Source organism: Leucoraja erinacea, chromosome 9 (genome assembly GCF_028641065.1).
Source record: "Leucoraja erinacea ecotype New England chromosome 9, Leri_hhj_1, whole genome shotgun sequence".
Taxonomy (NCBI): Eukaryota; Metazoa; Chordata; class Chondrichthyes; order Rajiformes; family Rajidae; genus Leucoraja; species Leucoraja erinaceus.
In genome coordinates this window covers 39,945,863-39,962,996 of record NC_073385.1, presented here as the reverse complement: position 1 = coordinate 39,962,996, position 17,134 = coordinate 39,945,863, and the positions used below count along the sequence as shown (strand labels likewise).

General features: G+C 42.8%; 1 protein-coding gene across 1 annotated transcript in view; it reads right to left on the bottom strand.

The window, feature by feature from the left end:
- The window catches only part of tdrd9 (tudor domain containing 9), a 99,061-nt gene that overhangs the window by 13,603 nt on the left and 68,324 nt on the right, over window positions 1-17,134 (bottom strand). Inside the window, exons 27-34 of the mRNA XM_055640623.1 lie at window positions 16,687-16,776; window positions 15,193-15,450; window positions 12,565-12,726; window positions 12,373-12,443; window positions 10,065-10,174; window positions 6,005-6,101; window positions 4,682-4,820; window positions 1,557-1,669 (exon numbers count right to left, since the gene is read on the bottom strand). Of these exons, the coding sequence (XP_055496598.1) occupies window positions 1,557-1,669; window positions 4,682-4,820; window positions 6,005-6,101; window positions 10,065-10,174; window positions 12,373-12,443; window positions 12,565-12,726; window positions 15,193-15,450; window positions 16,687-16,776 (1,040 nt within the window). The remainder of the gene's footprint in view (window positions 1-1,556; window positions 1,670-4,681; window positions 4,821-6,004; window positions 6,102-10,064; window positions 10,175-12,372; window positions 12,444-12,564; window positions 12,727-15,192; window positions 15,451-16,686; window positions 16,777-17,134) is intronic.

Below are 17,134 nucleotides of genomic sequence, written 5' to 3'. Positions count from 1 at the left end.
GTGTGTGGGGGGGTGTGTGTGGGGGGGGGGTAGATGTGTGGATCAGGGGAGTGTGTGGGTGGGGGGGTGTGTGGGAGGGGGGTTTGTGGGGGGGAGGGTGTGTGGGCTCTGAGGAAAGAGAGGGGGCGAAGAGCCATGGGGGAGCATCACGGGGGAGGGGGAGGAGCCAGCGAGAGGGACCAGAGGGATAGTGGCTGGAATTGACGGGGCGATGGGGACTCACAGCGGGCGCTGGCCGTTCTACTCCGCCGGGATCAGAGTCTCCGCTTTCTCTTTGGCGACATCTCCGAATCTGGGCTGGGCTGGGTCTCCGACTCTGGACTGGGCTGCGTCTCCCACGCTGGGCTGGGTTGGAGCCAGCGAGGGGGACCAGAGGGATAGTGGCTGGAATTGACGGTGCGATGGGGACTCACAGCGGGCGCTGGCCGTTCTACTCCGCCGGGATCAGAGTCTCCGCTTTCCCTTTGGCGACATCTCCGAATCTGGGCTGGGCTGGGTCTCCGACTCTGGACTGGGCTGCGTCTCCCGTGCTGTGCTGGGTTGGATCTCCGACGCTGGGCTGCTGCTTGGGGCAGGGAGGTACTGGGCTACTTGGGGCAGGGCGGAGCTGGGCTGCTTGGGGCTGGGCTGGGCTGCTTCGGGTCCCTCCGAAAGTCCGATTGGAAATCTCCACCGGCCACCCTCAGCTCCAGTAAAGACGCGATGATGCAGGAAGGGGCGGACCGTCCCGGGGAGGGACAGGGGATGAAACTAATCCGTGCGGTGCCGACTGGCAGAAGAGATCGATCTGCGCACACGCGCTTTTTAAGATATTTAAACCTCGATGTTTTACGACATTCAACTGATCGGTACGAACCTTGGCGCACTCGCAGTACAGGAGAACGGTGAGTGAACTGGCGAAAAATCGCAACGCTATCGCAAACCGTTTTTGCGCAAAATGAAAGACCGCCAAGATCAGAGTTTTAGTTACGTATAGATAGATATTTCAAGCTTGCAGCAAAGGTGGCACCGCAGTAAAGTTGGTGCTTTACAGCTCCAGAGACCGGGTTCGATCCTGACCTCAGGTAGTGTCTGTTACGGAATTTGTACCTTCTCCCCCTGACCTGCGTGGGTTTTCTCCGGGTGCTCTGGTTTCCTCCCACACTCCAAAGATGTATAAGTTTGTACGTTAATTGGCTTTGGTAAAATTGTCCCTACTGTGTGTGTAGGATAGTGTTAGGGGATTGCTGGTCAGCGTGGACTCAGTGTGCCAAATGGCCTGTTTCCTCACTGTATCTCTAAACTAAACAAACATAATTATTTTTAAAAAACATCAATTTTGAAAATGTTACGAGAAAAATAAACTTGTTATGGTGAGCCCGAAATTCTCTGGGCCCTAATCCCCCTTTTTCCATTAAAACAATTATTTTCATAGAGCAAGTTTATTGGGAACTTAACTGCCGTTTAACTAATTTTAACTACTCAAATTTAGTCACTTTTGCCTTTGCATTGTACAAGCAACAGGTCATTCCGAGTATTAGCAGCACATTAAATAATATAAATTCCATAAGTCTTACTCTAACAGTCTGAGGCGAGCTTCATGTTGCAATTTACGTATATTTTCTTGGTTCCTTGAACGCAGTAGTTGTTCACAAATTAATTTGTTGATGGTGCTCCGTAACAGATTGATCTAAAAACAAAATACACAAGAACAATGGCGGAATCTTTCTGTATTTTCATAATAATTTTAATCAACTTCAACAAAAGCACAGTTAAATTGATCAGAATGTTAATCAACTCTTACAGTTCATTTATTTAAAATAAATGGAATGTCTACCTTTCTTCTACTTGATATTCAAAGGGACTTAGGTGTTCATAAACATAAATCACTTTAAAGTTAACATGTAGGTAAACAAATCAAACAGAATGTTTATGGTACACAAAAATGCTGGAGAAACTCAGCGGGTGCAGCAGCATCTATGGAGCGAAGGAAATAGGTAACATTTCGGGCCGAAACACTTCTTCAGAATGTTCAACTTTTTTGCAACTTAATGTGACTATGAAAGCAGAAATCTCTTGCTCCAATTATATCAGAGAGGGTGCATGCCATCCGGACACAAGCAACCCAGTGCATGCCATCCGGACGCAACCAACCTCATATTCCGCCTGGATTGCTTGTTTCCGGATGGCATGAACGTTGAATTCTCCCAGTTTTGCTAGCCCTTGCTGTCACCTCCCCTTCCTTAACCCTCGAGCTGTCTCCTCCCATCCCCCCGCCCTCAGGCTCCTCCTCCTCCCTTTTTCCTTCCTTCTCCCCCCCACCCCCCATCAGTCTGAAGAAGGGTTTCGGCCCGAAACGTCGCCTATTTCCTTCGCTCCATAGATGCTGCTGCACCCGCTGAGTTTCTCCAGCATTTTTGTGTCCCTCCAATTATATCAGATGCTGGTGAAACTGTGTTTGGAATATTGTATACCAGTTCAGTCTTCTAAATTATGGAAGGATAAACTTACAAGAGAAAAGGTTCACAGGTTAACTAAGAATTAAGAAGAATGACGGGTGAAAAACAAGAAAAATAAAAACTACAAAAACAATCCACAAGCTTTTACCCACTGCAGAGCTATATCTTTTTCGTACAAGTCTGGAACCAAGAGTTGGAAAACAAATGAATTTACTTTCTTTTAAAACACAAATTTTGCAAGAACATTTGGTACCTCAAAAACGAGGGTGATTTTTAAGGGTGAATTTGTTTTAACAGAGCGATTGTAAGGTGTGGGTGACTTGTACTCTCCAAAACAAATGTAAACTTCAAATCATTAGTTTGAATACGTTTATATTCAAATAGAAGTTATCCACAGTTTAATTACTTCATGGCAATGAAGTAGTTCGTTTTGCACAGTCAATAGACAATAGACAATAGGTGCAGGAGTAGGCCATTTGGCCCTTCGAGCCAGTACCGCCATTGAATGTGATCATGGCCGATCATCCACATTCAGTACCCCGTTCCTGCCTTCTCCCCATATCCCTTGACTCTGCTATCTTTAAGAGCTCTATCTAGCTCTCTCTTGAAAGTATCCAGAGAACTGGCCTCTATCGCCCTCTGAGACAGAGAATTCCACACTCACAATTCTCTGTGAGAAAAAGTGTTTCCTCGTCTCCGTTCTAAATGTCTTACCCCTTATTCTTAAACTGTGGCCCCTCGTTCTGGACTCCCCCAACATCGGGAACATGTTTCCTGCCTCTAGCGTGTCCAAGCCCTTAACAATCTTATGTTTCAATAAGATTCCCTCTCATCCTTCTAAACTGCAGAGTGTACAAGCCCAGCCGCTCCATTCTCTCATATGACGGTCCCGCCATCCCGGGAATTAACCTTGTAAACCTACGCTGCACTCCCTCAATAGCAAGAATGTCCTTCCTCAAATTAGGGGACCAAAACTGCACACAATACTCCAGGTGTGGTCTCACTAGGGCCCTGAACAACTGCAGAAGGACCTCTTTGATCCTATACTCGACTCCTCTTGTTATAAAGGCCAACATGCCATTCGCTTGCTTCACTGCCTGCTGTACCTGCATGCTTGCTTTCATAGACTGATGAACAAGGACCCCCAGATCCCGTTGTACTTCCCCTTTTTCCCAACTTGACACCATTTAGATAGTAATCTGCCTTCCTGGTTTTTATACCAAAGTGGATAACCTCACATTTATCCACATTAAACTTCATCTGCAATGCATCTGCCCATTCCCCCAACATGTCCAAGTCACCCTGCATTCTCATAGCATCCTCCTCACAGTTCACACTGCCACCCAGCTTTGTGTCCTCTGCAAATTTGCTAATGTTACCTTGAATCCCTTCATCCAAATCATTGATGTATATTGTAAATAGCTGTGGTCCCAGCACAGAGCCTTGCGGTACCCCACTAGTCACTGCCTGCCATTCTGAAAGGGACTCGTTAATCCTTACTCTTTGTTTCCTGTCTGCCAACCAATTTTCTATCCATGTCAGCACTCTACCCCCAATACCATGTGCCCTAATTTTGCCCAGTAATCTCCTATGTAGAACCTTATCAAATGCTTTCTGAAAGTCCAGGTACACTACATCCACTGGCTCTCCCGTGTCCATTTTCCTAGTTACATCCTCAAAAAATGACAGAAGATTTAGTCAAGCATGATTTCTCCTTCGTAAATCCATGCAGGCACGGACCAATCCTGTTACTGCTATCCAAATGTGCGGCTATTTCATCTTTTATAATTGACTCCAGCATCTTCACCACCACCGATGTCAGGTTAACTGGTCTATAATTCCCTGTTTTCTCTCTCCAGCCTTTCTTAAAAAGTGGGATAACATTAGCTACCCTCCAATCCACAGGAACTGATCCTGAGTCTATAGAACATTGGAAAATTATCACCAATGCACCCACGATTTCTAGAGCCACTTCCTTAAGTACCCTGGGATGCAGTCCATTAGGCCCTGGGGATTTATCAGCCTTCAGTCCCATCAGTCTACCCAACACCATTTCCAGCCTAATGTGGATTTCCTTCAGTTCCTCCGTCACCCCAGAGTCTGTCATTTGCTTCCTCATTTTAGCAACAGGATGTCAGTTAGTGATGAAGACAAAGATCTAAGTTCTATTTCAAACATTTTATCACAATTTAGCTGCGGGTTAAATCTATACATTTCTTACAGATAAAGTAATGTAACACTACCTCTACAATGTCATTAACATCAAAGTGCACATCAAACACAACTTCCAGATCATGTCCTTCCAATGAGGGGGCACTACTGATTGGATTCCAACCTAAACCACACAAAGCACCGGTGTAAATGTTTCTCAATCTGTTAGTTCTGAAGAGAGGACACAGAATGGGGAAATGTTAATGCATGGTAAAATTTCCAAAACTTGACAGCAATATTACCACCATCTCAAATATACATTCAATACGGTGCAATCACCTACTTAAGCATAGCTAGTGAAACATCTGTTCTTACCCAACGTGTTCAAATGAAATAAGCAACTTAGATCCTTGAATTCCTGGCCCATAGATAGTAATCAGCAAGGATGGGCAACAAAACATCTTCCACGATAATTCTCAACACCAGTGCCCGCAAAGCTCTGTTGTCAGCCCCCCACTATTCTCCCTAAGCACTCACAACTGTGGGGATATTTCTACTCTAACTTCACTGTAGTGGGCCATACAGCGAATAATGGCAAGACGCTGCGAGGGAAGGAGACATAAACCCAAGTAGCATAGTGTCAAGACTACAACCTGTAGTCTTCAGCAAAATAAACGAGCTGTTCATTAACTTCGTTGCAAAAAGTACCATTGAAGCGGCCTGTATCAATGGTGCTGAAATAGAAATGGTCAACAGCTTTAAGTTCCTCAGTGTAAATAGCAGTAAAGATTTGCCCTGGTCCATCCGTATTGAAGCCACAGCCAAGAAATCACACCAATGCCTCTACTTTCTCAGGAGGAGGAATTTGGCCTGGCTCCAATGTCTTTTAATGATTTTTTCAAATGCACCCCAGAAAGCTTTCTATCTGGATGCATCAGACCATGGAATGGCAACTGCCCTGCCCAAGACTGCAAGAAAGTGCAGAGAGTTGTGAACAAAACCCAGTATTCTAAACTATTTGACATCTATACTTCACACTACCTAACAACATCAAAGACCCGCTGAGTTATTCGAGCATTTTGTGTCTACCTACACTATATTCTACACTTTTTCCTTTCTTTTTGCCAAGGTTTGATTATAATCATACGTATATATATTTTTTATCTGGATAGAATGTAAAAACAAAGTGTTTCCACTGTATCTTGGTACACGTGACAATAATAAATCCACTACAGGTTATGTATGTATCTGTAGTTAAAATTCCTTATTTATCATTTTAAGAAGTCAAATGGCACTACCAGTGACATGCATGTGCCTTATTTAATCAGAAATAGACTAATCAAGCAACAAAGAAGAACTCAAAGAAGAAAAATGATGACATTTAATATAATCCTCTTGCAGATTTTCATATGTACCTCAGTTCTATGACAGGAGCAAATATCATACATATTAGAGCTGGTAACCCATGGATATCTGGCATCAATGTTGTTTCTCTCACAATGATAGTTGAGCCTGCAAGATCAGAAATAGAAAATAAAATTGTTTAAAGCCTGGCTGCTAAATAAATGGACTCAATTCATATTTAATTGCCATTACAAAGCATATACAGATTATGATTTTCTTCAAAATATTGCATAAAGAAAATTACATTTGTAAATAACAAACGCAATGGCTGCTCATGAAGGCGTTTGTTGGTGCAATTTACTATTCTTTAAAGCACTGGGATTCTAGTTCCAATCTAGTTAAAACATATATTTCCGTTACCGCTGCAAGAGTAAGACAGAACCAGTCCATGCATTAGGATGATTTTGGAAGTGAATGTATTACTTTTGTATGATTTTAAAGTGGGTACATCTGCACACGAACAATGCAATGACCAGGGTAAAAATGGAACTAATAATTGCACAACATAAAGCGATTTATACAGAAATACTAGACTAAGTGGGACCCGTTGGGTCCCAGCATCACACGGGAGGGCTGGTCCCCCAACGCAATATTCCACCTCTCCACCAATTCCAATATTGGTGGCCGGTGGGCTTTCTGGAATGCTAGTATGGGTGTTGTGGGCTGAAGGGACTGGTTTCCAGAGGGCTAGTATGGATATTGTGGGCCAAATGGATTCTTGAACTGGCGGCTCAGTCACTCAAGCCTGTTGTGCTGGCAGCTCACTCACTCACGGCTGGTGGGCTGGCAGTTGACTCACGGCCATTCCTTGAAATTCCATTTCAAGCAGTGTGCAAGGCCACCAAATTCAAGTGCAGTTTCATACCACTTCAAGCAGGGTGCAAGGCCACCAAATTCAAGTGCAGTTTCATACCATTTCAAGCAGGGTGCAAGGCCACTAAAGACAGCGAGTCGTGACCTCTCCCTCCTCCATCTTGCAGACTGAGCCACGCCCACACTTCTGGGTTTTATAGTCCCTCCCCCTCCCACCAGAAGGGGCGTGGCCTTCATGGTGTGATTGACAGGAGAATCTCAACATTTTTTAAACACTAATAACTCTTTTATTTTTCATCGATGGGAAAAATCATCGGCACCTGATGAGCGGAGGGGGACTGAGCAAGATGGCCAAAAATCATAGCCGTATGTAGCAGCGTTTTTTCTAAAATCAATATAAAGCGCAAACAGGAAGTGGTCAAGAATAGACTTTTAATTATATAGAAGGCAAGGCAACTTTAGTTGGGCAAGGCAACTTTAATTAGGCAAGGCAACTTTAATTTGGTAAGGCAACTTTAGTTAGGCAAGGCAACTTTAATTAGGCAACACAGCTTTAGCATTTCCAAACCAAAGGCAACACAGCTTTAGCATTTCCAAACCAAAGGCAACACAGCTTTAGCATTTCCAAACTATATTTTCAAACCACATTAAGGGCAGACAGGTCAGTAAAACCACTCACAGTTTAGTAGACATGTGTTCAGTGTTATTCACAGCTCAGACTGAAAGACGTGACCCTCTCGCTCCCCCATCTTGCAGAGACTGACTGAGGCACTCAACACTTCCGGGTTTTATAGTCCCTCCGGAAGGGGCGTGGCCTTCAGGAGAGAGAATCTCAACATTTTTTAAACACTAATAGCTCTTTTATTTTTAATCGATGGGAAAAATCCTCTTGTCCTGCGCAGCGGAGGGGGACTGAGTAAGATGGCCAAAAATCACAGCCGTAAGTGGCAGCGTTTTTTCTAAAATCAATATACAGAACAGGAAGTGGTCAGGATCACTTTTAGTAATATAGATAGATGTTTAAGAAGGAAATGCAGATGCTGGAAAATCGAAGGTAGACAAAAATGCTGGAGAAACTCAGCGGGTGAGGCAGCATTTATGGAGCGAAGGAATTAGGCAACGTTTCGGATCAAAACCCTTCTTCAGACTGATGTGAGGGTGGGGGCGGGAAGAAGAAAGGAAGAGGTGCAGCCAGAGGGCTGAGGGAGAGCTGAGAAGGGGAGGAGAAAGTAGGGACTACCTGAAATTAGAGAAGTCAATGTTCATACCGCTGCGGTGCAAACTGCCCAAGCGAAATATGAGGTGCTGCTCCTGCAATTTACGGAGGTCCTCACTCTGGCCATGGAGGAGGCCCAGGACAGAACGGTCGGATTCAGAACGGGAGGGGGAGTTGAGCCAACGAGACATCAGGTTGGTTATTGCGAACCGAGCGGAGGTGTTCGGCGAAGTGATCGCTAAGGCTACACTTGGTCTCATCGATGTAGAGCAACTGACATCTAGATCAGCAGAAGCAATAGATGAGGTTGGAGGAGGTGCAGGTGAACCTCTGCCGCACCTGAAAAGACTGCTTCGGTCCTTAAATGGAGTCAAGGGGGGAGGTAAAGTGACAAGTGTTGCATTTCCTGCGGTTGCAAGGGATGGTGCCCGGAGAGGGGGTAGTTCGGTGGGAAGGGATGAATTGACAAAGGAATTACGGAGGGAGCGGTCTCTGCGGAAAGCAGTCAGGTTAGGAGATGGGAAGATGTGGCAAGTGGTGGGATCTCGTTGGAGGTGGCGAAAATGTCGGAGGATTATTCGTTGTATGTGATGGCTGATAGGGTGGAAGGTGAGGACAAGGGGGACTCTGCCCTTGTTACGAGTGGGGGGACGGGGAGTGAGAGCAGAGTCACGGGGTATAGAAGAGACCCTGGTGAGAGCCTCATGTATAGTAGAAGAGGGGAACCCTCGTTCCCTGAAGAATGAGGACATCTCCGATGCCCTGGTGTGGAACACCTCATCCTGGGTGCAGATGTGGCGTAGACGGAGGAATTGGGAGTAGGGGATGGAGTCCTTACAGGAAGCAGGGTGGGAAGAAGTGTAGTCCAGAAATATCATTAGTTTGGTGTTAATGATATGGGAATAAGCTCTGTGTTAGTAATCACGTGTGTTTGTCTCTAAGCCATGCCTTTTTTTAGATAGGAATGCATGACGGCAAGAATGTATGGGAGACTTCCAAAATCAGTCCATTTTTCCACTGGTAAGCGCACATTTGGATGGAAAAGAGCTATGGATAGCAACTGGTGATATTTTTACTTGGCCTCGGAAGAATTCCGGCTGATATTGCAGACTAGCAGTCAGTAAGCAAATTCAGGATTCCTGGGTTTAATCAGGGAGCCAGCCAAGACTGCAAGCCAACTCCAAAATACATCAGAAGAATGAAGATTATGTACAGTCGGGAGTCTACGTGGCAACATTCAGTATTTAGGCAAGAATTTGAGTCAAGCGATATCATTAAAATCTCAGCTAGTAAAATGAACAATCCTACATCCAATTAATTATTTCTAATGAAGAAACAATGCTGCCCTTCTTACTTAGCTTTCATTTATAGTGCACTTTTAATCTTTAAAATGCCTGTGGAGTAGTCTTGGGTACTAATTAGCAGAGATGAAATGATAAATTGTTTCTGTGATGCTAACAACAGTAGTGCAGCTGATAGAGCTGCTGCCCCCCTGCACCAGGTTCGACCCTGACCTCGGGTGCCACCGGCGTGGATTTCCTTCGGGTGCTCTGATTTATTCCCGCGTCCCAAGGACATGCGGGTTTGTCAGTTAATTGACCTCTACATTGCCCCTAGCGTGTAAGAAGTGGAAAATGAAAGTGGCATAACAGAACTAGTGTGAACAGATGATCGATGGTCAGTGTGGGCCAAAGGTCCTGTTTACATGCTGTATCTTTCAACTTAAATTAAAGTTCATAAAACAAGGAATACTTGAAATATGATATTTGAGATAAAGCTCTCAATAAAATATTTTGCTTGGTCTCTTGACCGTATCTGGATAGTGAAAACTAAATTTTAGGATCATTTTTGCTCGGCTGTTGTACAAGAATTAGTTACTGATGAATTTTCCAATTTACTGAAGTGATTTCAAGAGTAGGGCAGATACAATGAAAATTGCACCCAACCTGAACTTTAAATCTTTAACAACTCTTCTCGAGAAATATTTATAATTCAAATAGATATATTACATCTTGTGCCTTGTCTGAAGCAACCTTTCGTACCTGAGGTATTTACCGACACTGATGCACCAATCAATATCCTCTGTTGACCATCTTCAGGGGCATTATTCAGAGCTACTGAATTTATACTCTCTCTCTCAATCCACACATTCCTATGCAAATTAAAAAAATAAACAGTTTGAAAGAATTAAAATCAACTGCAGATAAACAAAAATCTGCATTCAGATTTTTAATCAGCCAAACTACAGATTATGCAGGAATGCACAAATGTCAGTTCGCTTTCAACAGTCTCGACCCGAAACGTTACCTATTCCTTTTCTCCAGAGATGCTGCCTGACCTACTGAGTTACTCCAGCACTGTCCATCTTCGCTTTCATTTAAAGCAGGTGTTGCACTAAGCCTATCAACTATTTGTGGCCAGATTATCTATCACATGAATTTGTCAGAAACGAAATACATTTTTGGCAACTGAAACACCTACTGTTGCCAAAAGTTGTTTTTTATCTGTTCTACATAAGAACTTTAGACCACTACTAAAGTAAGATTGCCTACTTTAATTTCCAATTCATCACCCAACTCCATCCTTGCCTGCTCATGTTGGTAAAATTGTTAGTCAGACATCTGTAACCTCAAGATGTCTGTATTTAATTCACTCCTTGCCAATCTCCATCATTCTCTCCATTAATCACTGAGAGCTGTATTGTTTCAGCATAATAAGTTAACAAGCACTGAATAATCAGACTGTCATATAATAACCCTGTATTCAAATTTGCATCCAGTTTCCTAATCGCATATTTAGGTTTATATGAATTTGGATAGGCGGCATTTAGAGTATTGTGCGGAGTTCTGGTCATCCTGTTAAAGGAAAGATGTGAAGGCTTTGTAAAGGGTACAGAGAAAGTTTACCAGAATGATGTGTGGATTATAGGGCATTAGCTACAGGGAGAGGTTGGACAGACTTGGATTGTTTTCTCTGCAATGCCAGAGCTTGTGGGAAGACCTGACAGTAGTATATAAAATTATGAGATAATCACTCAGAACCTTTTTTTCCTGCATGGGGAAAAAAAATCAAAGACCAGAGGGCATAGATTTAATGTATGATGCACAAAGTTTAGAGGAGATGTGCAGGACAGGTTTTCTTTAGACAGAGGGTGGTGAGTGCAAGGAACACATTTCCAGGGGTGATAGTTGAGGCATAGGATAGTGGCATTTAAGAGACTTTTGGATAGACATATGGATATGCAAGGAATTGAGGGATATGGATTATGTGCAGGTAGATAAGAGTTGGACCTGGTATCACGATAGGCAGAAATTGTGGCCCATTGGGCCTGTTCTTGAGCTGCACTGTGCAATGTCTTCTGAAAAATCTATCCTACGTTTATTCTAACTTTTTGATTATCCTCATACACAATAACTGGTGGCTTTAATTCCAGCTTCAAATTTTGGAAATACTTCCTTAAATAACTCCATTCTTACTTTCGTTTATTCTCATCTAATATGTTGCTTGTCATTGGGTAACACTTCTATGATGTACCTTGGAATCTTTTACGTCATAGAACTATGTTAATAAGGAGGTTATTTTCAAGTATTCAAGGAGTAATACCTGTCAAGTCAATTCCAATTTCTCATGAATTGCAATAAGACAACAAAATTGTACAAGGCATTGGTGAGACCAAATCTGGAGTATGGTGTACAATTTTGGTCGCCCAATTATAGGAAGGATGTCAACAAAATAGAGAGAGTACAGAGGAGATTTACTACAATGTTGCCTGGGTTTCAACAACTAAGTTACAGAGATAGGTTGAATAAGTTAGGTCTTTATTCTCTGGAGCGCAGAAGGTTAAGGGGGGACCTGATAGAGGTCTTTAAAATGATGAGAGGGATAGAGTTGATGTGGACAAGCTTTTCCCTTTGAGAATAGGGAAGATTCAAACAAGAGGACATGACTTCAGAATTAAGGGACAGAGGTTTATGGGTAATATGAGGGGGAACGTCTTTACGCAGAGAGTGGTGGCGGTGTGGAATGAGCTCCCAGGGGAAGTGGTGGAGGCAGGTTCATTGGTATCATTTAAAAATAAATTGGATAGGCATATGGATGAGAAGGGAATGGAGGGTTATGGTATGAGTGCAGGCAGGTGGGACTAAGGGGGAAAAAAAATTTGTTCGGCATGGACATGTAGGGCCGAGATGGCCTGTTTCCGTGCTGTAATTGTTACATGGTTATATGGTTAAAATACAATTCTTCACTATGCTAATAGGTATTCACAATGTTCTATTCTCTAAATGCAAAATATAATACGGAATTTCTATGGCAAAGGATTTTCATATAGAATTATTTAATTTTCCTTACCGGAACCTGGACATTGTAGTCATACTATAAAATTTGGTCTCATATGGATTAAAGGGACCATGTAAATAGACCTGAATATATTAAAAGACAATCAAATCAGTAAACAAAATGTTGGATGAATACATTAATATTGAAAAGTAATTTATTCCTAAAATTACTTGATTAACATTTTTATTGGAAGTAATAACTAACCTTAGTACTAGGAAAACCGAGTTTAGCAGATGAGAATGCTTTAACTAATGTTTGAATCAGCTTCCAGTTTTCCTCTTTCTGAGTCCACGTAATCGGTTGATTTAAACCTATCCTTTTCTGGATAGGAGACTGTAATATGGTTTTCAGTTGCTCGTGACTTAACTAGGCATAAAAAGGCAAGGATGTTAAAACAGATGTAGACAAAAACAAAATGTTGTGCAATAAGAGTCAGCCATCCTAACACAGTAAGCAAAATATAAAAGGTAGACACAAAATGCTTGAGTAACTCAGTGGGACAGGCAGCATCTCTGGAGAGAAGGAATGGGTGACATTTCGGGTCGAGACCCTTCTTCAGCCCTAAGCAAAATATGAAGACAGGTTTTAATTTATAAGATTTAATAATACATGTGGTGATTCACACAAACCAGGAATATGCCATACTTGATTTAGTGCTGAATTAGATCCGAGCCAAAGATATGGCCTTCTGGTAAGCAGGAAGAAGTGTCTCCCGGCTGCTAGTCAAGCACAATATCTAGATAAGCCATGGCAGATTGGATGGTGCCCTATGTGTTTGTTTCTCAGACCCTTCTCCATTGCACACCAATATGAGGGGATTGAAAGGATATTAGTTACGTGCAGGCAGGGGAGAATTGTTTAATTTGGCATCATGTTTGATGCAGACATCTTTAGCCTTAGACCTGTTCCTGAACTGTACTGTTCAATGTGTCACTCAAACATGTTCTTGGCAAGATAGAAGGGGATGTAAACAATTTAATGAATCAGAGATCACCAAGTAAACCATACCTGCACACAGCAAAGGCAAAACTAATCAGATGATTATTGCTAAACGTGATGAAAATTATTGCAGTTTTGAGATTTCAAAGATATACATAGAAATTATAAAACAGCACATCATGTTATTTACAGGGTTTAAGAGGGAACTGCAGATGCTGGAGAATCGAAGGTTACACAGAAAAGCTGGAGAAACTCAGCGGGTGCAGCAGCATCTATGGAGCTGAAGAAGGGTTTCGGCCCGAAACGTTGCCTATTTCCTTCGCTCCATAGATGCTGCTGCACCCGCTGAGTTTCTCCAGCTTTTCTGTGTAACCCATGTTATTTACAGGGCTGTGTACTCAGTCCCCTGCTCTATTCTCCCAACACCTCTTTAAATTTGCCAACAAAATTACCATCATTGGACAAATAATTGGTAATGACAAGTCAAGAGGATTGAGTTGAGAAATTGCAAATGCAAGACACTAATTGGTGTTATCTACAGACCCCCAAATAGTAGCCCGGATGTAGGGTGTAAATTGCAGCAGAAGTTAAAACTGGCATGTAACAAAGGTTAGATTGTGGTGATGGGGGATTTCAATATGCAGGTAGACTGGGAAAATTGCCTCCACCACCACAACCCCAGCAATGCAATTAAAACAAAAACTTGCCCTACACTTCTACTTTAAACATTGCCACTCTCACCTTAAAGCTGTCTCCTTTAGTCTTTGTCATAAGGATAGTTAAGGTGGCGGCGCCTGCCGGCAGCGGCCACTGCAGTCCGTCTGTTTTGGGTTTTTTTGTCCTATTGAGTGTATGTTTTGGTTGTGGTTTGTATGTTGTTTTTGGCTGTGTGCATGTGTGGGGGGGGGCGGGTGGGGGAAACGTTTAAATCTCTTCCCTGTACTGGGACACGACCTTTTCCCATTGTCGTTGGGGCCTGGCACCGTGGAGCGGCCTCCAACCGGAATTGACCTGGGGCTCCAGTCGCAGAGCATGCGAACATCGCGGAGCTGGCCGGCTTCGGAGCGTGGAGAGCTGTGGTGGCGCACGGCTGCGACCCGGTTTCGGAGGCTCCAGCCGCAGGCCCGGTGGATGGTAACATCGGGAGCTCGCGCGTCCCTGGGTAGGAGACCGCTTTTCGGAGCTCCCGCAACGGCAACTTCTCCCGCCCGAATCACGGGGTTAAAAACGACCCGGAGCGGGGCCTTAGATCACCCGGCGCGGCTTTAACGGCCGCGGGACTTACCATCGCCACCGGGGGCTCCAACATCAAGATCCGGAGCAGGGCCTTACATCGCCCTGCGCAGCCTTAACTGCCGCGGGACTTACGTTCGCCTTCCGGGGGCTTTAACATCGGGAGAAGAATAAAGAACAGGGGAGAGACAAGACTTTGCCTTCCATCACAGTGGGGAGGTGTTTGGAGATTCGCTGTGATGGATGTTTGTGTAGGTTGTGTTGATTGTGTCTTGTTTTTTTTTCCTTGTTCGTATAACTGTGGAAATGGAATTTTGTTTGAACCTGGGTTCGAACGACAATAAACGGTATCTTATCTTATCTTATCTAATTTGTGCTCGAGTCACGTTTGAGTTGCGATGATTTAGTATGATTTAGGTCAGATTTAAATCTATGTTCCGGTGAACCCCATGTTAACCAAATGCATTAGGTTAGTTGTTGAAATGAAAGGGGACTGAAATGCACAAGTAAGAGTTCACAATTTCAAAGCCTTTTAGAATCAAAAGAATGGAAAGCTCTGTTCGAGTTTGTTGGATGTAAAATGAAATCCAGTTGTTAAATCAAACATTTAGTTTATACTCTGCAAGGAAATATAATTCAGGTACAAGGCAATCACCAAACCTTAGATTCGTAGTTCTCTTCAGCTAGTTCAGCAAAGCCTTCACTAATGAGGATCTCTCGCACATTACAGCCAGGGTTGGAAGTCTGCAAGCTTAGGTCTACCCGTAACACATTGTGCACAATGGAGTAAACCTTCACAAGCAGCACACAGTTTTTCACCAAGGTGCAGAATCTTCTCTTGGCCTTGGCGCTCCACCGATCTCCAGATATCATGGAATACGCAGATGGCCGCATGTTGCAGATTTGACATTGAAGAGCCTGAATGGAAAATCTGTTTAATATTATTGAAATACAAAGCCTCCACTAACATAATTTTTTACAAAATAAGCTATCATTTTACAGGCAAGATCACAGGTCAAATGAATGACTTCATTAGTCACTATAAATGAAATAGATGTGTGTAGGAAGGAACTGCAGATACTGGTTTACACTGAAGATAGACACAAAGTGCGAGTAACTCAGCGGGTTAGGCAGCATCTCTGGAGAAAAGGAATGGGTGACACTTCGGGTCGACACCCTTCTGCAGACTGAAAGGCAGTCTATCTCTCAGTCTGAAGGGTCTCGACCCAAAACGTCACCTATTCCTTTTTTCCAGAGATACTGCCTGACCTACTGAGTGACTCCAGCATTTTGTTGTGTATCTTTAATGAGGATGACTGGTTTCTAGTTTCTTTTGAAAATGTGTTGGGCTGTAAACATAATATTGTCATGAAATTACCCTTTAAAAAGTTGTGAAAACAGCAAGCAGCAAACATTTTGGAGAGACATGAAACTTGAGGAAGCTACTCTGATCTGAGGCCAGTCGAGGGAAATTTAACTAAGGGTTTTGATTTTTTTTTTAAGTCTACCGTAGACTTAAACTGAATCTTGTAGTGGCTCTGTTGATATTTTAAATAGCATTTTGTCTCCATCTAATTTAGTATCAAGTTTCCTTAACCAAATGTGTACAGAAGAAAACAAAGCAGAAAACCTGATATCAAAATTGCTAAGCACTCCACAATTCACTTCAAAATATTAAAGTTCAATCTTTGCTAGAAATGAAAGAATCTTCACTTACTCTCCAAACCCAGGAATGCTGATGCCAACTTTAATACCCTTTACACCGAACAAAATGGCAACAATATAGCACAGACTATGGACTGAATTTGGTTGGCATTGATCAGCAACTCGCTGATAAATAGAAAGAGCCACAGGAGATCATTCATCCTAAAACATCACAATGTATTCTTTTTGCAGATGTGTGTTCACTGCACTGGCATTGCATGCTTTCCCCACATATTTGTTTTGGATATATCCTAATGCCAGATCTATAATCTCTTAAATCTATAGTACGCTGTTCTGTATTTTGAACTTAAAAATCTTGTTTGCAATTACAGTACAATCTCAATTAAATAAACTCACAAAGTGAAATATGAATTACTATTAAAAGAATAGCCTATATCTCAGGTGTAATTCTCATTTTCAATAACGTGCAAAATAATGAGTTGAATATACCTGAAAAGGCAACTCCAAAAGGTTATGTGGAATATTCCGCAATAGATTTGTTGCAACTCTCGCTGTATTTCCATAATCCACAAAGAAAAGCTGCAAGATATTTTAATAAGTAAATCATGCCGAATTTAGAAAGTAATATAAATGATTAAAACAAAGACAACAATGCTGGAGTAACTCAAACGGGTCAGAAAGCATCCCTGGACAACATGGATAGGTGACGTTTTGGGTTAGGACACTACTTCAGAAGGTGGTCCCGATAAGAAACATCATCTATCCCATTCTCCAGACATGGTGTCTGATCTGCTGAATTACTCCAGCATTTAGTGTTTTATTTTTAATAAAACAGTATCCGCAGTTCCTTGTTTCTCGAATATAAATAATAACTCTCAGCACAGTGGTGGAGCTGGTAGATATGCTGCCTTAGTGCACAACCTGGGTTCAATCGTGA